We start from the raw sequence: 23,787 nt of genomic DNA on the forward strand, positions 1-23,787 counted from the left end.
GGGGGAATGCCAGTGTTGCGTTCCGGGCCCGTGATTTCTGTTGGTGGCCCTGCACACATACTGTACAGAAACACACTGAGACACATACAGGCACACACACAGGCACAGACCCTACACAGACAGAAATACTGCCACTGACACACGCATACAGTAATAGAAACACACTGACACATACAGACACACACACACCCTGCACACATACAGAAACACACTGAGCCACATACAGGCACACATACAAAAACATCCTGCACACATACAGAAACACAGGCACTGACACACACATACAGAAAGGCACTGACACACACATACAGAAACACACTGACACATACAGACACACACACCCTGCACACATACAGAAACACAGGCACTGACACACACATACAGAAAGGCACTGACACACACATACAGAAAGGCACTGACACATACATACAGAAACACACTGACACACATATAGGCACAAACACCCTGCACACATACACACCCTGCAAACATACAAGCACATACATACAGGTACACACACATTGCACACACACATATACAGGCACATACATACAGGTACACACACACACCCTGCAAACATACAGGCACATACATACAGGTACACACACATTGCACACACACATATACAGGCACATACATACAGGTACACACACACACCCTGCAAACATACAGGCACATACATACAGGTACACACACATTATACACACACACACACACACACACACACACACACACACACACACACACACACACATATACAGGCACATACATACAGGTACACACACACACCCTGCAAACATACAGGCACATACATACAGGTACACACACACACCCTGCAAACATACAGGCACATACATACAGGTACACACACATTATACACACACACACACACACACACACACACACACACACACACACACACACACACACATATACAGGCACATACATACAGGTACACACACACACCCTGCAAACATACAGGCACATACATACAGGTACACACACACACCCTGCAAACATACAGGCACATACATACAGGTACACACACACACCCTGCAAACATACAGGCACATACATACAGGTACACACACATTGCACACATACATACAGCTACACACACACATATATAGGCACATACATACAGGGTCACACATTACACGCGCACGTACACACAGAAACACACTGTCACTGACACATTGCTCCCACGGGACTAGGGGGCGGAGCCCGGCCACTCAGCATCCGGTGCCGGAAGTGACGTCACAGGGAGTGCCCCGCCTTGTTGTTGTTATTGTCGCTGTCCCCGCCGCCCGGTAACATGAAGTGGATGTTTAAGGAAGATCACTCGCTGGGTAAGAGCTGGGGGAGCACCGGGCGCCTTCCCCCCCAACATATCCCCCCCATTATATCTCCCCAACCTTCATACTCCCCCCCAACCTTCATACTCCCCACCCAACATATCCCCCCCATTATATCTCCCCAACCTTCATACTCCCCCCCCCCAACCTTCATACTCCCCAACATATCCCCCCCATTATATCTCCCCAACCTTCATACTCCCCAACATATCCCCCCCGTTATATCTCCCCAACCTTCATACTCCCCAACATATCCCCCCCGTTATATCTCCCCAACCTTCATACTCCCCAACATATCCCCCCCATTATATCTCCCCAACCTTCATACTCCCCAACATATCCCCCCCATTATATCTCCCCAACCTTCATACTCCCCAACATATCCCCCCCGTTATATCTCCCCAACCTTCATACTCCCCAACATATCCCCCCCATTATATCTCCCCAACCTTCATACTCCCCCCCCCCAACCTTCATACTCCCCAACATATCCCCCCCCCCATTATATCTCCCCAACCTTCATACACCCCAACATATCCCCCCGTTATATCTCCCCAACCTTCATACTCCCCCCCCCCCATTATATCTCCCCAACCTTCATACTCCCCCCCATTATATCTCCCACAACCTTCATACCCCCCCATTATATCTCCCCAACCTTCATACACCCCAACATATCCCCCCCGTTATATCTCCCCAACCTTCATACTCCCCCCCATTATATCTCCCCAACCTTCATACTCCCCCCCATTATATCTTCCACAACCTTCATACCCCCCCATTATATCTCCCCAACCTTCATACTCCCCAACATATCCCCCCCATTATATCTCCCCAACCTTCATACTCCCCCCCATTATATCTCCCCAACCTTCATACTCCCCCCCATTATATCTCCCCAACCTTCATACTCCCCCCCCATTATATCTCCCCAACCTTCATACTCCCCCCCCCATTATATCTCCCCCAACCTTCATACCCTCCATTATATCACCCCAACCTTCATACTCCCCCCCCATTATATCTCCCCCAACCTTCATACTCCCCCCCCATTATATCTCCCCCAACCTTCATACTCCCCCCCCAACCTTCATACTCTCCAACATACCCCCCCCCATTATATCTCCCCCAACCTTCATACTCCCCAACATATCCCCCCATTATATCTCCCCCAACCTTCATACTCCCCCCCCAACCTTCATACTCCCCAACATATCCCACCCATTATATCTCCCCCAACCTTCATACTCCCCCCAACCTTCATACTCCCCCCATTATATCTCCCCAACCTTCCTCTCCCCATAATAACTCCCCCCCAACCTTCATACTCCCCCCAACCTTCATACTCCCATTATATCTCCCCAACCTTCCTCTCCCCATAATAACTCCCCCCCAACCATACTTACCCCCATTATATCTCCCCAACTCTCATACCCCCCATTTTATCCCTCCAACCTTCCTTACCCCCCATTATATCTCCCCCACCTTCCTCCCCCCCCATTATATCTCCCCCACCTTCCTCCCCCCAACCTTTCTCCCCTTCATTATATCTCCCCACCTTCCTTAACCCATTATATTTCCCAACCTTCATACCCCCCATTATATCTCCGTCACCTTCCTCCCCCCATTATATCTCCCAAACTTCATACCCCTCATCTCACCCAACTTTCCTTACCCCCATTATATCTCCCCAACCTTCCTCCCCCCATTATATTTCCCCAACCTTCCTCCCCCCATTATATTTCCCCAACCTTCTTCCCCCCATTATATTTCCCCAACCTCCCCCCATTATATCACCCCAACCTCCCCCCATTATATCACCCCAACCTTCATACCCCTCATTATCTCCCCCCCAACTTTCCTTACCCCCCATTATATTTCCCCAACCTTCCTCTCCCCCATTGAATCTCCCAACCTTCATACCCCCATTATCTCCCAAACCTTCATACCCCCCATTATATCTCCCAACCTTCATACCCCCCCATTATATCTCAAACCTTCATACCCCCCGTTATATCTCCCCAATCTTCATTACCCCCCCGTTATATCTCCCAACCTTCATACCCCCCATTATATCTCCACAACCTTCATTACCCCCCGTTATATCTCCCAACCTTCATACCCCCCATTATATCTCCCAACCTTCATACCCCCCGTTATATCTCCCCAACCTTCATTACCACCCCCCCCCCCCCCGTTATATCTCCCAACCTTCATACCCCCCCATTATATCTCCCCAACCTTCATTACCCCCCCCCCCCCGGTGTATCTCCCAACCGTCATACCCCCATTATATCTCCCAACCTTCATACCCATTAGATCTTCTCAACCTTCATTACCCCTCCATTATATCTCATAATCCTTCCTCTCCATACCTCTTCAACCTTCATGACCCCCCCCATATACCTCACCAATCCATCACCCCCATGCCTCCTCCATCAACCACATACTTAACCCCTCCATGCCTCTGCTTCCATCTTGTCCCTAACCTCCCCCCACACTTACAGATCTCCACGCTTTACTGCAGATCACATAAGGGTGTCAGAAGGCGACAGTAGAACAAGTAGGGAATGCTGCATTTTTAAGATCACGCAGGCTAGCGATATGGTTTTGTTTTCATAGGGCTATGACTACTGACGTTTATATAATTTCTCATTTCATGGTCAGAAAACCAATGTTGATGATCAATTTGTGACATTTGCAACTTTTCCTCTTGCAGAACACAGGTGTGTGGAGTCGGCAAAGATCCGAGCCAAGTATCCAGATCGGGTTCCGGTAAATCTGTTGTAAATTATATTGATGTTGTAGCTGGTTATTCACAAAGCCAGACTGATGCGAGCTTCACTGGGCTAACTGCAGGAGTGGCCCACTCCAGTCATATTAAGCTATCCCTGCTTCAGCACAGGTGCCACTGATTGAGCCACCTGTGCCATAGCAGGGATATCCTGAAAACCTGGCCTGTTGGTGGCCCTTGACGACTGGAGTTGGCCATTGTTGGCTTACTGTACACCAAGGTAACCACATTCAGCAGTGTGTTCAGGGGGAAAATGAATCACTTCAATGTATCGTTTTGGTTACTGCTCTGGGAATGATGTTCGGTAAATTAAGCCAGGCTTATATTTATTTGTAGTCATCATGCTGGGATGGGATACATGTGGGGTAATTTCAGGTATAATTTCCTTGTTTCCATTCCAGGTTATCGTGGAGAAAGTTTCTGGTTCTCAGATCGTAGATATTGACAAACGGAAGTACTTGGTTCCATCTGACATTACGGTTGCTCAGTTCATGTGGATCATCAGAAAACGGATCCAGTTGCCATCCGAAAAAGCAATCTTCTTGTTTGTAGATAAGACTGTCCCCCAATCTAGGTGAGTCACAGACAGGTGAGGGGAATGTTCTAGAGCTGCTCATTGTTTGAGTGGGTTTTTATAACATTTTCTTCTTATTTCCCAATTCAAGCCTTACTATGGGACAACTGTATGAGAAAGAAAAAGACGAAGATGGATTTTTGTATGTGGCCTACAGCGGCGAGAACACATTTGGATTTGAAACGTATTAGCAGCATGTGTATCATGTAAATAGGTGGTTTTTCTGTGTGGACACGATGTATAACTTCCCACCATGTAGTTTGGATGCATTTGAACTGGACGTATTTCAGTGATACACGGGTCTTGTGTTTAATTTATTTGTTAGGCTGGTAATTTTATGTGACTGCTTAGTTCCCTATATTTCCTGTGGTTTAATGATGGGCGTTTTGAGTTTTTGAATAAGGAAAGGAGTGATTGGATAATTAAACATGTAAGGGGGGTATTCAAAATAATTTTGGCTTAAGTTTGAAGAGTATTAAGAATCAAACTTTTAGCAATTAACATTGTTGATCAGTTATTAATAATGTTACTAGTATGTAACTAAAGTATCCAAGTATATGAATTCCAAAAAATAAAAAGCTCCAATAAATTCTGTGTTTAATGTACCTGGTGTTCCTTATGTGGTAGGGGTGGGTAACTCCAGTCCCCAACAGGTTGGGTTTTAAGAATATCCCTCAGTCTTGAACTGAGCCACCTGTGCTGAAGCAGGGATATTCTTAAAACCCAAGCTGTTGGTGGCCCTTGAGGACTGGAGTTGCCTAGCCCTGTTCGCAGCTGAGATTGCTCCCAATATTTGGGTAATGTTTTCTGTTCCTCTGACATGAGATGGTTGGTCAAAATGAACTCTCAAATTCCAAACCGAGTGGTGTCACGGGCTGAAGGAGACACCACGATAAATTCCATTCCAAGAGAACAAGTTTGTTTACACCACTCCCTGACATGACTAGCACTTGACCTTCTTTGCAGTAAACAAAATATATATGCTCAAATAAGGAAGCACAGTATAGTGTTCTCTCATTAACTAGTATGTATTCACCATGTCCCTGCAGACTATAAACCGCCTATTTTGGACTGACATCAAATCTGATTTTTCACAAATTAAGTTATTTATTGTAAAAGTCTTAATAAAAATTACTTTTTAAATTGTTATTCATACATGTGTGGTTCAGAGTGCAGTTCTCCGGGCTTCTGCTCTTATTTGATCCCTGTATGCATCTCCGTTTCACTTACATGCAACTATTTTGCTGAGCAAGTGTTTTCTAATTTTTGTATATTCACAAGGCCTCTTAAAACTGAATCCTAAGAACAGCTGAATAAGAAGTTAGAATCACTCTATTCTGATATAAACTCTTAAAAGGAGCAGATCCTCCTACTTTGCCTCCCATATTTTTTTTTAACGAAGGGTGAGAAACGGGTCACCCTGAGCTAAACGCCACCGTGTTAGGCTCTGGTAACCCGTTGGTTTCGGAGATACTCACTGTGTTTTATTCTCCCCTCAGGGGAAACAAAAACAGCCACCTAATCTCAGGCCAAGAGCAAATCTGCAACATCGGTCACGGCTTCCGTTTCGATGGCCATTTAAAAAAATTAAATCAGGAAGTAAAACTGGTAACACCCTCAGTACTGATCTCTGGGGAAAATCGCTCAGGATAGCAACCTGCGTATTCTCCAATTTAAAAAATAGGTGGTTAGGGTGGATTGCGACTTTACCAAAAGCAGAGCTTTTTCCAGTGGTATTTATTCAACTTGTTTGTAGTTCTAAAACAAATGTTAAAGGGAGAGGCCATAATACACTGCTGTGCCTTCCAATGATTCACAAGGTCACTTACTAGAACACATTTTGATGATAAAGGTCATTGTAACAGAAGCATAGTGAAGCATAGAGCGTGCACACTCCTGGCTCTTATAGCAGCTATTGCATACAAACCCAATGCCGGATTTGTATCACTATTCACGCTTTCTTATTGCAGAATATAGTCATGAAACGAGCAGTCTTTCCGACAGTAAGTTTGTGTGTCAATGTTAACAGATTAATTTTTTTCCCTTTCAATAATAACAGCTAACTTCCCCAAGGTCACTTTAATTCAATCATTGCCGTTTTGATTTTCTATGTACAGTCATCAGCATATTTCATACCCTGTTCTATGACAACATTAGGGTCTAATGCAGTTACCAGTCATGAGCATGTTGGGTAAATCCTGGCAGCTCTCCACACTCACCACTGTTTCCAACCACAAGGATTTGGTTTTGCGATATATACATTAGCAGAATTAAATATAGAAACATTATTAAAGATGGTATCTTGTCTCTCTGTGCACACTATGTCCGCCAGCACATCAAGGACTTCTGCAAGAAAAACCAGCCCTATTCCTTGGCCTAAAGGCAGGGAGAGAGTACTTTGCTAATGGATCTTCTGTTTTAAAAGTCTTAGGCAAGGGATGGCCAACTCCAGTCCTCGAGGGCCACCAACAGGTCAGATTTTAAGAATATCCCTACTTCAGAACAGGTGGCTCAGTCAAAAATGGAGCCTCCTGTGCTGAAGCAGGGATATCCTGAAAACCTGACCTGTTGGTGGCCAACTCCAGTCCACATGGGCCACAATCAGATCAGGTCGTCAGGATATCCCAGCTCAGCACAGGAGGCTCAATCGAAGACAGCTGGGATATACTGAAAACCTGACCTGTTGGTGGCCCTTGAGGTCCGCAGTTTGCTCGCCCATCTTAGGCATTTACTCTTCGCTCCCCGGATTTTTTTTTTTCTCTTTCAACCCACGCCGTAACATCCTTGATATAATCACTGCTCTCAGGGGAACTGCAGATAATCACGTGGCGTTTGGATCCACGCGGGAAACGCTTGTTCTCGTAACTGCTTCCACGCGTCCTGGTAATCGACGGCCGCCTCCTTGTAATCGCAATACGTCCTCAGCTCCCCGATCCTAAAAAGGTGAACAGAATTTATATGGAAGTCAAATGCACAGTACAGTACTTTTAGGTAGCGGACGAGAGCACGATGACTTCACATAGTAAGAGGTATACACATGGTTTGTGTTGTGGACAGATGGGCCACTTATCAAAGTCTTCAGCCTGCCAAAAATGTGCAAGATTAAGCGGGAAAAAACCCCTCAACATTCCTCTTTAATACAGCTGGCACAATATTTCTGCACCGGCCCTGCAGCTGGGACTTTAATAACGGATTTCCAGAAGTCTGTATGATAGAGGACATGTGGATTCGCTGATATCGTCTGACTGAACTAAGTGGCAGGCAAGGCCCTTGCAATATATGGGGGGTATTCTATGAAAAAGTCACCCTATTACTTATAAAGGAAGAGTACGGTGTAGCAGCACCATCCCGGCAAATGGCAATAAGCATGTCCTCCCGTTGTGATTTCGGACAGAGAAAAGGATTTGCTGGGTGTGAGGATTGCCTGCTCTCTGTGATCAGTAGCAGCCCACGCGTTTCACTCCTCTCTCTTTATTCTCCTGGAGATGAAACCGCGACACTGGAACTGGCCCTCCCACAAATATCGGGAAACTGAAACGTGTCCCTGTGAGCCATCGGTGGTTACTTTGTAACCTTTAAGTCTTGTTACTGCAAATCATATTTGTGGTTCAGAGGATGCGCACCCAAGTGGCAAAGCCAGAAAGAGAGCGGCGTTGCAGCGTCAGCTTCTGGTCACGTTTGGAAAGACACGAGCCATATTTACCGAGCAGTGCTACCCTTATCCAATCCGGCGTAATAAAGATGTTTTTTTATGACCCATTTACATGAATGGGGCGGCACTGAGTCTTCCTGTAATTTGAGGCCGTGATGCTGGGTATCGCACCCCACCCCGGCGTTACCTGCCATCGCCTAGAATAGCACTTTACGCCGGATCGAGGCTCGATACCCAGCACCGCAGCTCAGTGAATCCCTAAGGCCTAAAAGGTCTTCTGGCGGAGCTCTTCCTCAGTACAGATGGCCCTTTATAAAACTACAGGTCAGGCCCAAAATGTAAAAACGGCACAAATTTAGTCTGCATGTAAACTCTACTGTGTGCAGCACCGTGTAAACAGTCAGCGCAAGTTACGCATGTTAAATCTAGTATTTTGCAATGATACTATAAGTGCTTCTATACCTCGTCAGTCTGTCACAGAACTGTGTACTCAACTCTAATATCAGAAGAGAAGCGGTGGATCGCTCACACACTGACCCCACTACAATGAACACCTGCAGATCAGCAGAATCAGATCTATGAAAAACAGATCCTCCCATCAGCTGTTTACAAAGTCTGCACCTCCAAGCTGCTACGCGGTACAATGGGCATTATCCCAACGGCTTAATAATCCTTCCTTAATCGCCGACACTTTCAGGCGATTTGCAGATGATTGTTGCTTTACACTTCTTGCCGGCACCGGAAGCGTCCGATGCCTGTGACCGTAATAAAAGCACCACGGATACAGATGGCCGCACAAAGGCGTTAACGAAACGTTTGAAAGAAGGCTAAACACAAGCTGCGTCGAATGCAGGAGTGGGCAACTCCAATCCTCAAGCTCCAACAACAGGTCTGGTTTTAAAGCTATCCCAGCTTCAACACAGGCTGCTCAATCAGTGGCTCAGTCCAAGACTGAGCCATCTGTGCTGAAGCAGGGATTGATTGAGCCACCTGCGATGAAACAGATATCCTGAAATCCTGACTTGTTGATGGCCCTTAAAGACTAGAGTTGCCCACTCGTGTTAAACTGAACATCTCTTTTCTTTTAGGAGCTGCACATCTCAGATTGTGGCAGTGAACAGGTCACCCCAGACACAGGTTTTTGGATCTGTCCAATAGGTATTGTGTTAACATGGTCGTGCTATGTTAAAGCTCCCTGTTAATTGGCATGTTTACTTGACTTTAAATGTCTTGGACAAGAGTCAACTCTGGAAACGTGTCACAAGTGTCCTGTAATGGAAAAAGACTGAGGAGGAGGAGAGGGGAGGAAGGTGGTGGTGGTGTGAAGCGAGAATGTTGGTCAAGGAAATTGTTTTCTGATGCTCACAAAACAGACCTTGTCCAAACCAATAGAAGGTTCATTCATAAAAACAGACTGTGTGTAATAGTTACCCAAGTGCTGGAATCATTTACAGACATTAGGCAGCATTTCCTGGCGATGTGACATGGTCTGACTGCATCTGAGCCTCTTAATGGCAGTAAAAGCTTGGGTGTGGCTATGCTGCATCCCCAGAGACTAGACTTGAGAAGCACATGCATGTAACTGGACATGAACACAGACTTCTCCACGCAGCTCATTATTTTGCCTTTAATAATGCTTCATAGCTGTTTGAACGGTTCTGTGGTGCTAGAGAGCAGGGGGCTCAACTCCAATCCAAGACCACTGCACCCCAACCAACAGGTCAGGTTTTCAAGATAGCCCTGCTTCAGCACGTGGCTCAATGAGTCCCTGCTTCAGCACAGGTGGCTCAGTCGAAGACTGAGCCACTGATTAAGCCACCTGTGCTGAAACTGGAATATCCTTAAAACCAGACCTGTTGGGGACTGGAGTTGAGCCCCTGTGCTTTAGAGCTGTAATCAAATAATAAAGTACGTGGTAATGAACGCATGGCGAGTGCTTTGGATCAGATACACACACACACGTTTCTTTAGGGCACCTTTCGGTGCGCTGCCTGCAGCCACGTCACTAAGGGGCTAGTACCCCTAAAAGTGCAGAGTCGGCTTTCCTCTCGCTCATGTTAGTGCCAAAGGCTGATCCTGCATTGTACTGCAAAGGATTAGAACGTTCCCCATACAGCAGAGCACAAAGTGCCGGACATGCTACATTAAACTGCGTTGTAATGTGACATCGCTGCCAGCGGAGACGGGACAGGCTTTCTCTATCCCCGTGTGTGATTGCACACTGTGCTCACTGCCGCTCTACGAGAAACTATATCCCTAACAGACGCGCCACCATAGGGGCAGGTAATGCCAGACGCCCCAGGATAGTGACTCCAGGGCTGTTGGAAGATCCAGGGGAAGGTTTTACCTGAGAGACTCCGAAAGCTGCTCCTCCGACAGGTTCTGCAGCACCCGGCGAAACGTGCCAAATAATTCTGCCTTACAGATCCGAGACCTGGGGGAAAAAAAAAAATCGCAGAGGTTAAAGCGCCTCTCGCTGTGCCGGTCTGGCATTAATACTTTAATTTGCTCTTATCCTGTTTTACACACACGGGAAGTGATGCGTCACAGCTGTTTGCGTCTCGTACCTGGACTGCGGGCTTCCAATTGCTTTTTTAGTTGTCCCTTGCCTGAAGCCATTTGAAGTGACATCTAGTGGTTGGTCCGGTACTGCGCTCCAACTCACCGCTGCAGACAATGGGAGGAGAGGATTAGTTCCCCAAATGAACAAAGCACAGACAATGGAGGGGACACTGCGGGGGCAGACACTGCCGCGTGGGGTCAGGTTGTGCAGGACACAGGCTATTCAACCTTCTGCCAGACAACACACTGCAAAACTTATCTGCTGACCCCCCGGGTAACACACAAGGCATGTGACTTTAATTAATACATCTTCGTAATTTCTGTATAAACAGCGATTTGAATATTGTACACTTAAATTCTAACATCATCTTCGGGGGTTCAAGCAAATATTGGTCATAAAAAACAGGTACTTTTATGCTCTGGCGCAGGTCGGGTATAATCAGGGTAGGGGATCTGGTGACGAGGAACGAGGTGAAGTCATTCACAGAAATACAGTGTAACCCGAAGCATGTTATTCAATATATGCAACTAAGACACTATGTAACCTCGTTTAGAGAGAAGACAGACATCTATAGACCACCACGACATTTGAACATCTGTATATGAGCTCAGCTCATCATAAAGGGACAATAGTCCTACATTACCCAATTCTAACTGCTCCAGCGAACACTCAAGGATATAAATACTCAGTTGGGAGAGAGACATTGGCAGGAACTGGAGGAAGGGGACTGCGGTGATACATTTCAGAGAATGGATAAATCATCCAGCTGCTCCGCCATTAGAGAAACTAATCTCAGAATATTACACAGATGGTACTGCACTCCGGCCCGGTTACACGCCTTCTTTCCGGTGACCTCCCCCACGTGCTGGCGGAACTGTGGCCATGTGGGCTCGTTCAAACATATATGGTGGTCGTGTCCTAGGTTCAAGGGGTTTTGGGGGAAAATAAATAAATAAAAAGGCCAACTCTCCAGGTTTTTAAGGCTTGTCCCTCCATGGAGTATCGAATCGGTCTCGATTAGTAGGACTGCTGGGAACTTAGGCCGTGATGCAGACGCTCGGATCAAACATTCGCTCAGCTGCCAAAAACAACATTGCTAGCAACTGAACAAGTGAATCCCCCAACAATAAAGGCAGCCCCATACAATATGAAGGATATAATGGTTACGGAAAAGCCAACAAGCCTCTGTGAGGATGAACAAACTAAATGTACAAATAACTGGGTCCCTGGATCTCTCACTACGCTCAGTCTGGTAACGGATTACAGCGGCACTGCTGCACACGTGGGGGGGAGGGGGTGTGTCCCGGCTCTGCTGCGTGTGTGTGTTAGGGGGGGGGGCGGAGGGGTCCCGGCCCTCCAACACCGTGACCCCATGGGTTACCTCCAGTGAACCAAGTTCCCATGCTGCACTGCCCTACAGTCCCTCATGCATCCATTAAATGTATATCTGTTATATTATTCATGTTGTCCATGAGTATCTACTACCCCATCCCCCCTAACCCATTTTATTTCTGTATCCCCGTACCTTCCCCCCACAAAATAAAAATGTTGAGTTAATAAAAATAAATTAAAAAACACTACCCTGTACAAATATATCCTTCATATGGTGCAACCCTGCCCAGTAATTTCCAGTATGAACATCCCAACAGTCAAAGATTTCAGGGATTTGAAGGTACCTCTGCAACAATTTTCAGGTCATCTCAAAGAGAAACAGCTTCCTTAGTAGAACAAACAACTGTCTTCATATTCAATTAAAAACATCGGGGGGAGAATGTGTGCCTCTGGACCATACCAAACTCATGTGCTACACGTGAGTCTTTACCACGTCAAAATCATGCTCAATTCCTCCAGGGCTTAGGGGATGGGAACAGTGGAGTTGGCACAATAGGCGTCTGCCCCGGCACCTTCAAAATGCTTGTGAGGATCTCACCTGCTCCACAAGGAACGACTTTGCAGGTACTGCCCTTTGCAGCCACTGCATCCTTCCCATGGTGAAACTGTAAGTTCGACTGCATGATACGCATCTCATGGACCCTAAATCCATCTGGCAAAGACCGCACCTCCTGACACCTGAAGGAGAGAGGATACGCCGTGGGATCACATCACCCGCTGGAGCTTACACATGGATGGAAAGGGATGTGCATTCCGAGCTGCTCTCACACCTACACACAATACCTGTTGTGAAGGGCTCTCACCATTGACTCTTGGCTGAAAGGACACTTCCCCACCACGAGTGCGGAGAGATAAATAGGCCGTTGCAGGCAGTGCATGAGCAGCGCACCCTGGCAACCGAGGACATTCCAACGAGCCATCTTATCACTGCAGGACATGGACAGAGTCTGGTCTCCGCGGCCCGGCTTCACACGGAGAACCCCCACAGAGTGATAATTCGCACCTGGGTGGTGACTATCCTGGACCTGCCCGGGAACACACTTGGCTCCAGTCCTGTACACATCCACTGCTTCTAGAGGTTTAGGATCAGACGCCGGACTCGCTTTCTCCTTGCAGAGATCTGTGCAGCTGGTGGCCACTGAACACGGAATACACTGCACTGTGCACACGTCACATGCATGCTCAGTGCCTCTCACTGTCCCGATACATGCTTCACCATGTTTTACCTTCTTATTTCTGGAATAGGAATCGTCCCCCATCCCCTCCTTCCTCTTGCACTTTGTACTGACGTAGTCAAAGACTTTGGTACTGTCAACTGGTGCTGCCTCGGACACCGGAGATGTTCGAGGGTGGTAGTGCTGGTCTTCATGGGGGAGCACAGGGATAATAGAGGCATCACCGCCTGACCCAAGAGAGAGCACCATGTTACACAGCCACACACACCACAAGGGACACCACATCCACACGCACCACAAGGGACACCACATCCACACGCACCACAAGGGACATCACATCCACACGCACCACAAGGGACACCACATCCACACGCACCACAAGGGACATCACATCCACACAAGAGTTATAGACACTATAAACAGCAAAGAACAAGAATCAGGACACAATACACTGGACGTCTCTTACATTATTCTTCTGAACTATGCCCATCGCTCTTCTTTAGAGAGGCAGCAAATTGCGCTGGTAACAAATACTCACATGGGGTATGACTAGTGAAAAACACAAAGGAGATCTCTGGTTTTAGCATCCATTTCCCGGTGTCGGTTCCAGGAAGAAACACACAATCCCGGGTCTTTGAGACCGCCAGAGAAAGCTGATGGAGGAGATACCTGGTCAACGAAAAAAAGGAAAGAAGTTTCTCTGCTTCGTGTTCTGGTGACAAAGGATAAGAACAGAATAGCTGCCAATAATGGTTCAGGCCAAACCGTCCATCAAGCCCAGTATCCCATCTGCAACAGAGGCAAGTAGTGCAGGCTTCTGTGTGAGCGTCACTTCCGCCTCACTGTCCATGCTGCTAGTATTTATTTGTGGGCTCTCTCCATAAACATGTCTAGTCCTCTTTAAAACTGCAGACCAAGCAATACCCTACATGTGGTTATTTTCTTTTTTATAATAAATCAGTTCTGTACTATGAGAAAATACTTGTAGCAATTTTTTTAAAACAACTCTGAATTACATTTTTAAATGTATTACAATGTAACAAGCATTTGTTTCTATAGCAACCATTTACAAAGTCACATCCCCTTTCTTATGAAAGACTCTGGCACACCCCTTTTTGAGCCCGGCCCTCTCTCTAGCAGTGCACCAATTGTATCTAGTGACTGCCTGGTCACATGCTCTCCCCACAGAACTTTGCGTCTTTGGTCGTCTGCTGCTGCACCGACAGCCATTTAGTGAACCCCCGAGCCGAAGTTTTGCAGATCGATCCACAACGTAGCTAATTACTTATTGTGTGGATTGTATTGATGCGCATATTAAAAAGGGGGGGGGGGGAAGGCAGCCTGGACTGCTGCTTTGAAGCCACTACTGCTATTTGCAGTCACACCCTTCAGTGGCAGGAAGTTCCAGATGCTTATCGTGTGCGGAGAGAATAAAAGGATACAAAGATCAAATAAAATTGCAAGAATTTAAAAAACAAACAAAAAGTAACCAGGCAATACTGCAGGCAGCTTCTGAGTAATGACTCCATGCATAAAGCAGCCAGAGGCAGGACAGCATGCGCTTCATAAGGTCTGTATTACAGGAAGAGCGCGCACGCGTCAAAGACAGTATCTACTGCAGACGCGCGCACGGCAGAGCGCGATGGTGCGGCAGCTGGTCTTTCCACAAAATAAATTTGTCTTTGAACGGCTGAGGTGCCACGTGACACTGTGAGCCAATCAGTGAGGCCGGGGGGGGGGGGAGAGAAAACTACCCGTGTGACGTCGTGGCCACACCTAGTCACGGGCGTCATCGTTTGGCCTATATACACAAAACGCCTGCGCCACGTTGCACACGCGCAACGTCATTTGAGCACGCAAGCGCTTACTATAATTCCAGCCCAAGTCTCTCCAGAAATCCCGAAGCTCATGTTTCTGTAAATCACAACCTTGCATTTTTTTTTTTAAGATCTTTTATTTTCAGCCACGTGTAAGTGACTAACATTTGTATACTTTTTATTTATTTATTTTGCTGGAGCTAATAATGCTCGTCTAGGAGATAGAAATATATTTAATATAATTTCTAAATCCGCTACAAAATGTTGAAAAATGATCCATCACAAACAGAGAAAAAAAAGGAAAAAAAAAAGGTTTTGTAAAACAGTTCTTTTCTCCGCAACACTCCCTGAGAACTGGGCACGTTACAAGTGTTTGGGCGCGGACGGGAATCCCACCGAGACTCGCAACTATTCCACTTTCACTGCGCAGATATATTTGATGACACAAAGTTACAGGACGAGCAGGAAAACGGATCGATCGGCAACTTAGCTAATTACTTATCATTGCGTGGATTCTATTGATGCACATACAGTATTAAAGGGGGGGGAAAAAAATAAGAAAAAATAAAACGCAGCTTGGACTGCCGCTTTAAAACAGCAGGTATTATACGGCTTTTAAATGCCTTTTGGTTTTGAGTGGTATTTTGTCACAAACTACAATCCATTGTTGGGTGCTGATCCATTGTATTACTTTCGTATTGATTATTAATGCCCAGTGGTGGAGGCGTGGCATCCGAGCACCTATTGGACTCAGGTGATGTTTTTCTACAACAAGAAACAAAGTCCAGAGCAACATCCAATGTGACAAAAATACACAGTGAAATACCTATATATCTCTTGAAAAAGGGTCATTTAGTTAACCCTTTGGCCAAAGCGTATAAGCCGGCGAGACACTTCGAGGCATGACCAATTCGCAGATGTTGTTCTATACATTTATTTTAAGGGAGTCAAAGTTCTGTTTTTGTTTTTCTGACAAAATGACAGGACAGCATTTCTAACTTTACTACACAGGAAACCATTAGAGAAAAAGGTACCAGTCACAAGCCACGAAAACAACGTTATGTGGCCGTGGACACAAATGACAACTTTGTACTAGTTACAAAAGCAGGGGGAGGGAGCAGGAGGTATGATATTTTTATTGGACCCACATGTAGTTGATACTGAATCTTAGAAGCTTTTTAACCTCTCAGGGTCCTTCGTCTGGTCCCACCCTGAGAGGTGGGAAAGCTTGTAACATATCAACAACTTGTTGGTCCAATAAAAGGCATCATTACCCGCCCCTCCCCATCCCTCCTCTGTTACTACATGGAAGAGAGGACCCGCCCGGCCCCCCACTCGTCTTTGCCTACTTTTGTATTATACATCAGGATAAGTGATATACTCGTCATAATCACAAAGGAATCGAAGTTAAGAGAGACAGAAGCTAGCCAGAAGTGGCCCTGTGAAGGTTGAAGCCTCAGTTTTATTAACTTTTAAATATCAAACCAATGTGGTGTGTACAGAACATTGAGGCAGAGGTACAGGGAAAGTCTTAGCAGAGCCCCGAAATTAACCCCAACAGGAAACCTCGATGTGCGTGTGACTTGGTCTTCAACATAACGCCTGTGAGCAGGCTCCACGTCACTGTATTTCCCCCACAATCTCTGTGTATAATGCTTTGCTTCACACGCCGGGAGTGGAGTACATGGAAATTGTAGCACTATTAGACAAAATAATTTCTACCTCTGAAAGCTCCTCTTTGCGATGATCTCAGCGTGGCTGTCTTGAACGACATCACCTACACCATTAAAAAAAAAAAAATACAAGTTAACAGCAGTGGTGGTGATCCAATTGCTGGCTGCTGGTTCCGAACTCCTCCTAGTATGTAATGGACAAAAAGGAAAAGACCATTGCGCAGCCACAAGAATCCATAAATAACTCCACAACAGATTAAAGTAATGAACTTACAGACTTGCTGTGTTATTGTTCCTTTGAGACAATCTGTGCTTTTAACCTCTTCTCTTCCAGATATCACGAATCCCACGTGTTGTATGTCTATCCTCCAGGTTTTCTGTCTGTTCACAGCATTACCACTTGGTCATAGTTCCCATGTGTTCCCAGAAAGGAAATAACATGAAAGATGATGGTGCAGATTGATAAAAATGTATTACAATAAAAATAAAAAACCCTTAACCCTGTATGTAGAAAACAATCAGATACAAACAAAAACATACCATAAGGAGGTGGATGCTAATACGTATCTTTTGGCTTCTAGCCACCACCATCCAAAATGGATACACAATAAAAAGAAACTGCTCACAGAAGGATGTTTGCACAAACCAATTGAACTCCCTTAGAGAAAAATTTCTTGAGCGAGACTACAGCAGGGAAAGGGTTAATAAAGCTATCTGTGCAGTTAAAGATATAGATAGGTCTAGTCTTATCAACCCTAATAACAGTAAAAAGACGTCCACTGTTCAAGGAGAATTTATCCCCTTTATCACCAAATTCAATAGTATGGCCCCAGAAATAAAGAAAATTATAAATAAGCATTGGGGGATCCTCCTTAGAGACCCAATATTGAATACATTCCTGACAGAACACCCACAAATTGTTTATAAACGTGCTGACAACTTGAAAAGTAAACTATCACCTAGTTGTCCCCTCAGTGGGCCTAAAATAAGTAGCACCATGTGGTTATTCTTTACATGCAACAAATGCATAGGTTGTTCTTTCAGTGTTAAAGGCAGTAAATTTCAATCAAATGTAACAGGTAAAAGTTATGATGTAAACACTTTTATAAACTGTAAGAGTATGTACTGCGTATACTTATTAGAGTGCCCATGCGGGTTGCAGTACGTGGGGAGAACAGGGGAGGAAACTCCAACGTAGACTGGCAGAGCATGTATACAACATAAAAAGGGGGTTGGAAACTCATAGTGTGTCTAACCACTTTAAAAGCAAACACAACCAAAACCCAGAGGGATTGACATGTAGGGGCATAGAATGCCCAAAGGCCAATTGGAGAGGAGGTGACAGGCTGACCCATTTATCCAGAAGGGAGACCTTCTGGATTTATACCCTCAAAACCTTGTCACCGCATGGTTTAAATATAGACTTCGATCTGGCCTCCTTTTTGATAGATTGAAGTGACCCCCCACTGCTGTATGTAATGATCAATCATGTAATAATTGTTTTCATTATTATTTTTTATGAGGAATTGTAAGAAATGTTATGTCTATGAGCTTGGTGCATTGCCACTTAATCCCAGGGATGATTCCCTAGTGGCTCTTATCATGTAAGTAGATGTGTGCAATTTTAATCAATTTATTCGCTTTTAATCAATTAATTTGCAATTAGTATTCATCACCTTCCAGGGTATAATTATCAGTAGGTAGCAACTCCCCCCCTCATCCACTGATGAAGTGACCACATTGCGTCACGAAACGCGTATGGAGAGGGAGGAGCTAGAACTGACACGGTCTTCAGAAGCAGGAGCATAGAGATCAGGAGAGACGCCAGAGTGTAACATCACGAGGCTTAGCGCGGGCTGACGGCAGTTACCCAGAGAGGTGAGCAGAGCACATTCTGCAGTGCTGGCCACCTCAAGCTGAGATAGAGTAAGCTATAGCAAATAGAGGGGGCGAATCTCGCAGAGTTACTACTGAGAGTTAGACGCCACTTCAGGGTTTGCAAACAACAATAGCGCCATCCTCCCAGAAGCCTGCCTACCTGATTGTATCAAGCTGCGGACGGCACGTTGTCAGCTGTTTTTACACAGCCTGGTTTATGTGAGTAAGCCCTTGGCTGTTTATTTTTATTGTAATAAATTTTTATCAATCTGCACCATCATCTTTCATGTTATTTCCTTTCTGGGAACACATGGGAACTATGACCAAGTGGTAATGCTGTGAACAGACAGAAAACCTGGAGGATAGACATACAACACGTGGGATTCGTGATATCTGGAAGAGAAGAGGTTAAAAGCACAGATTGTCTCACAGGAACAATAACACAGCAAGTCTGTAAGTTCATTACTTTAATCTGTTGTGGAGTTATTTATGGATACTTGTGGCTGCGCAATGGTCTTTTCTTTTTGTCCATTACATACTAGGAGGAGTTCGGATCACCATCGCTCCATCAGCTGGAATATTGAAAAGAACTTTCCATATCTATATGGACTAATCATTGGACTGGGGTATTGTTGTAGCCTGAAGCGCCGGGTCATTGCATTTTTTGTATAATTGTCTGTAATGAGTTTGTGAGGAATTTGTTTGGCAGAGACCCCGTGGCAGCTTTCACTTAGCAATAAGCTTATTATTCACATATTGTATTTACACTTTATATATTTTTTTGCGCTGAGTTATAGGGTATATCTTTTTTTAGTTTAACAGCAGTGGTACTTAACTCTAGTCCTCAAGACCCGTCCATCCCCCAACAGGTCAGGTTTTCAGGATATCCCTGCTTCAGCACAGGTGGCTCAGTCACAGACAGCCACCTGTGCTGAAGCTGGGATATCCTGAAAACCTGACCTGTTGGGGGATCTTGAGGACTAGAGTTAAGCATTCCTGGTTTAGAGCTCAGTCTGGGCCACACACAACCCCCCCCCCCCAAGATAAAGTCCTGCTCCTTGGAATTTACAATCCACCAGCCACGGACTATCAGAGGCTCTAATCCGTTGCAATAACAACAATGTTATTATAATTGTTTTGATTATATTATATCCCTCTCCCTCTATTGTATTATAATTGGTGTTCTGAGATCACAAAATACCTCACTGGGGCACTAACCCACCTCCATTCTATTACAGCGTACTGCGGCCAGCACTTCAGCCTTTAATATACAGGCTTCTTCACTATAGAGTCCATAACTGAATCTCCCCACTACCAACAGGGATTTTCTAGCACTGGGTGCTACTCAGTATGTGGAGTGATGGTGTTTTTCTACATACATCAACTCATACATACACGTATGCAAGTTCCTTTTGCACTCACGTGATCGTATGATAAAAGGGAAACGCCTCGGGTGCGCGCGGCCTAATATTTTGGATGTCTGCAGACAGTGAACGGCTCATCGTATGCCTTCAATAACTTTACAAGGGCTGCAAACTAAAGTTACACAATATATTGTATATGCTGTGTCAGCACTTACATTTGCATTATTGATTCTCTTTATCAGAACATGGAGCTCAATCCCAGCAATATCCTACATGTGTTTAATAAATCAGTTCTGTACTATCAGCAAATACTTACTACCTTTATATATTTTATTGTAAAATTACACTCATGCCATTTTGAGTTTTAATACACTGAGCATCCATTGATTTCTATGGCAGGATTTATCCCACCTCCCCAAGCAGGGCAGGATTTTTGTAACATTTTGCTGTTTGTGATCATTTGTTGCCAATATTCCTAGCAGTTTGAGCTGCAAACTGTAATAGATAATATTACCTTAGAAATATAACAATACATTGTAGCTGTCGAGTTACACTGACAGGATTGCTTGAAACTGAAAGGCGGCCATTTAGGGAACCCTTGGAAACATGATTTTGCTGATCAATCACAGAGAACTAATCGTTCGGCAGCTTAGGTAATTAGTTTTCAATAAAGGTAATCAAAGGCTGTATGTATTAAACCAACAAAAATGTATTTGTAATGTTTTTAAGCTGACGGGATTGGGTCCTTAAAGCATCAAAACATACATAACCGATACTACGCAAAATGTACTAGATTTTAAGTTTTGCACTTTATGTACAGTATGTGTATGTTTTAATTGTCACATTTGTTTAACCTTTTAGCAGCAATTTGTTAGACTACAAGTGTTTGTACTACAAGTGTAGTATCTGCTACAATGTTTGGCATTGTACAGCAGCTTCCGTGAGGCATTATGGAAATCTGGGTATTGTCCCGGCTCTTAAATAATAGCCTCAGTGTCAGAGGTATTGACAGTATTGAGGTCTGGGAAACACCAGGACTCTTTGCACTAGACACTGTGTGGTTGAGGAAGTGGTGTGAAAAGGTATTTAGATTTATTGAACATGGCTGTTCCACCTCGAGAGATTTAGAATTAAAAAAAAAATGCTTGGGCCAGGCACAAGGCTATCCTAAATATAAGATAAGCCAAGGACCAACAGATAGCAAAAGCAGCAGACAAGGTGGCCAAGTAGTTCTCAGCAGCAATTAAATTCAATTGTCTACTTTTTTTTTTTTTTTTAAATAAAATTAAGATCGCTTTTAATACCCAAATGTTTGTTAATCTTTTTACAATGTAATCAGCATACATCAGTTATAAAAACATACAAGGCTGTAAGCTTTAAAGCGCCAGACCCATTTTAGTCCTCTTGATCAACACAAGAGATTGAAGAGAGCATGGTGCGTGGGGCACACACCTTCCATTACCTCTAGTATACAGAGCCAACCAGATGGGTCAGAAATGGAATCATTAATAAAAGGAGAAATAGTTTGAGTATTTACTGTACATAATTAAGCAGTGATTATCCGGTGCGTCTGGGCCTCATGTGCACGCATTTGTTAAACTACTAGGTTTTCAAGTTTCATACAACAAAAACGATCAAATGGCTCATTTCTCTACGATTTGTCATTACCAGTCTTCCGTAGTTTTGATTGGCCGATACATTTTGTTCCTGTTCCCATAGCAACAACTATTATAGGGGGAGGGAGAGAAAGGGAAAAAGTCACAATTAGATGAGATCAGACAAAATAATCACATAGAAAATGCCAGCAATTTGTAATTAGTTGGAGCATTATTCTTTTACAAGAAATGTTGATGCCGTTTGCGGCAAAAAAACATTATGCCAAATATAGTTTTACAAACCATGATAAGCCGCAAACGTTTAAAAACAAAAAAAACACGACTATTTGTATGTACTGCCTTTTACCTGTTGCAATTGAAAAGAATAAGCTCATACAACAAATATCCTGTGTCTTGTCACTATAGTAACTATTAGACCCCATATCGGGGAACTGAAATCAGTGTTGTAATATGATGGAACGAAAACACAGCAAAAAAAAACAAACTTATTCATCACATTCATATTCAGCAGAAACAGTCGCAATCGAGAAAAGATTAGTAAATAAGAGGGAAGAAAAAAAAAATAGCCTTTTTCGTGGAGTTTAAGATCACTTTCAAAATGGGGAAGAAAAGTTGCAGATAGATGTAAATAAACAAGTGGAGATAATAAGGTGAAATAAGAGACATGTGCCAAGGGGTCTTTATCTGCCGCAGTTTATTTCATTTGTTAATCCTTGCAAAATACAAAATGTACCTTCTTAGGCTGCGTACCCGCTAGCGCCGAGTGGCGCTTGCGGCGGTTACTTACATATATCTGTAAGTCCCCGCTCAGGCTGTGCGCGCAGGCACACACGCTCACCCGCACTCGGCACTTAACTAAACAAAAAAATATATACTTTCCCGTACGCTCAACTACCTGCAATGCCCCCCTGTGCGTACATGCAGGACACCCGGTGCTCATGCTTGGAGTGCCCTCCAAGCATGAGCGCGCTCAGCGCCAGCAGGGACTCAGCCTTACCCTTCTTGATCTCTTCCTTCTCATGCACAGATTCCACTTGTATCACTGCAGCCATCAGAGTCCACTCCCTGCTGGGATCTGGCAGCCCCTGCTTGGGTAACTGGGTGCAGTAATGTGTATAACACAGAGCAGCAATGTCATCTGCAGACCCCATCCTGTAACCAGCAAACAGACAGATCACCCAGCTAGTACTATGGGAGATTTACTGGTGAAGCCAGGGACACAGTAACACACAAAGCCACACACAGTGACATACATAGACAGTGAGACAAAGCCACACACTGATAGCCACAGTATCAGACAAAGCCACACAGTGACAGACAGTGACACACAGGCATATATAGACACAGTAAAATAAAAACAGACGTGTGTAACTTTACAATGTAGTTGTGTGACACACTGCAGAGACAGTGACACACTGACATATACAGTAAAATAAAATCAGAAGTGTGTAACGTCACAATGTAGTTGTGTAACACACTGCAGTGACACACTCAGCAAGCGGACTCCAAACAAACCCAACACGTGCATCAGCAGCTAACCCGGGTGTGTCACAGCTCGCGCTTCTGGGGAGGAAGTAGATGGAATGTTTGCAGCGGCACATCCCACGTGCGGCTCCGAACAAACAATATGGCGCCATCCCCCATGTGTTCAGTGACATCACCCAATGACGTCTCAAACCAGCTACGGAGTGTCCCTCAGGCCAAAAGCCCACTAACGATACAATACATTCCCCATAACAATCCGAACAGTGCCATCTAGAGGTGAAATGTATATGATGTTATTAATGCTAATGTATATCCTAAATTACGGGGGGCTCAACTCCAGTCCCCACCCCCCTCCAACAGGTTAGGCTTTCAGGATATACCAGCTTCGGCACAGGTGGCCTCTGATTGAGCCACTTGTGCTGAAGCAGGGACTGATTGAGACACCTGTG

At 44.9% G+C, this 23,787-nt stretch overlaps 2 protein-coding genes across 4 annotated transcripts; one reads left to right on the top strand and one right to left on the bottom strand.

The window, feature by feature from the left end:
- Window positions 1-1,242: 1,242 nt before the first annotated feature.
- GABARAPL2 (GABA type A receptor associated protein like 2) lies at window positions 1,243-5,312 on the top strand. The gene is made up of 4 exons (XM_075583925.1): window positions 1,243-1,349; window positions 4,075-4,130; window positions 4,551-4,723; window positions 4,815-5,312. Exons 1-4 carry the CDS (start codon window positions 1,316-1,318, stop codon window positions 4,912-4,914), a joined length of 363 nt encoding a protein of 120 aa, XP_075440040.1. The 5' UTR covers window positions 1,243-1,315; the 3' UTR covers window positions 4,915-5,312.
- ADAT1 (adenosine deaminase tRNA specific 1) lies at window positions 4,832-23,530 on the bottom strand. Of its 3 annotated transcripts, none has more exons than XM_075583921.1 (10): window positions 23,393-23,530; window positions 22,851-23,005; window positions 21,906-21,962; window positions 17,045-17,099; window positions 14,044-14,174; window positions 13,114-13,732; window positions 12,869-13,008; window positions 10,943-11,042; window positions 10,723-10,809; window positions 4,832-7,658 (listed from the first exon to the last, which is right to left on the bottom strand). In XM_075583921.1, exons 1-10 carry the CDS (start codon window positions 23,509-23,511, stop codon window positions 7,526-7,528), a joined length of 1,596 nt encoding a protein of 531 aa, XP_075440036.1. In that variant the 5' UTR covers window positions 23,512-23,530; the 3' UTR covers window positions 4,832-7,525. The 3 variants fall into 3 exon arrangements, with proteins under 3 accessions (XP_075440036.1, XP_075440037.1, XP_075440035.1); XM_075583922.1 differs by having other exon boundaries at window positions 13,114-13,693; window positions 23,369-23,529; XM_075583920.1 differs by having other exon boundaries at window positions 23,369-23,524.
- Between the last annotated feature and the right edge of the window lie 257 nt (window positions 23,531-23,787).

The sequence above is a fragment of the Ascaphus truei genome, unplaced genomic scaffold, assembly GCF_040206685.1.
Source record: "Ascaphus truei isolate aAscTru1 unplaced genomic scaffold, aAscTru1.hap1 HAP1_SCAFFOLD_411, whole genome shotgun sequence".
NCBI lineage: Eukaryota > Metazoa > Chordata > Amphibia > Anura > Ascaphidae > Ascaphus > Ascaphus truei.

What these genes read in the sequence shown, in the direction of transcription:
- GABARAPL2 (XM_075583925.1), top strand. Translation starts at nt 1,316, where the DNA reads ATGAAGTGGATGTTTAAGGAAGATCACTCGCTGG. An exon ending in TAAGGAAGATCACTCGCTGG is followed by an intron (nt 1,350 to 4,074) that starts GTAAGAGCTGGG and finishes TTCCTCTTGCAG; the next exon opens with AACACAGGTGTGTGGAGTCG. An exon ending in AGTATCCAGATCGGGTTCCG is followed by an intron (nt 4,131 to 4,550) that starts GTAAATCTGTTG and finishes TTTCCATTCCAG; the next exon opens with GTTATCGTGGAGAAAGTTTC.
- ADAT1 (XM_075583920.1), bottom strand. Translation starts at nt 23,511, where the DNA reads ATGTCACTGAACACATGGGGGATGGCGCCATATTGTTTGTTCGGAGCC. An exon ending in TTTCACTAGTCATACCCCAT is followed by an intron (nt 13,733 to 14,043) that starts GTGAGTATTTGT and finishes CTCTTGGGTCAG; the next exon opens with GCGGTGATGCCTCTATTATC. An exon ending in ATTGGAAGCCCGCAGTCCAG is followed by an intron (nt 10,810 to 10,942) that starts GTACGAGACGCA and finishes TTTTTCCCCCAG; the next exon opens with GTCTCGGATCTGTAAGGCAG.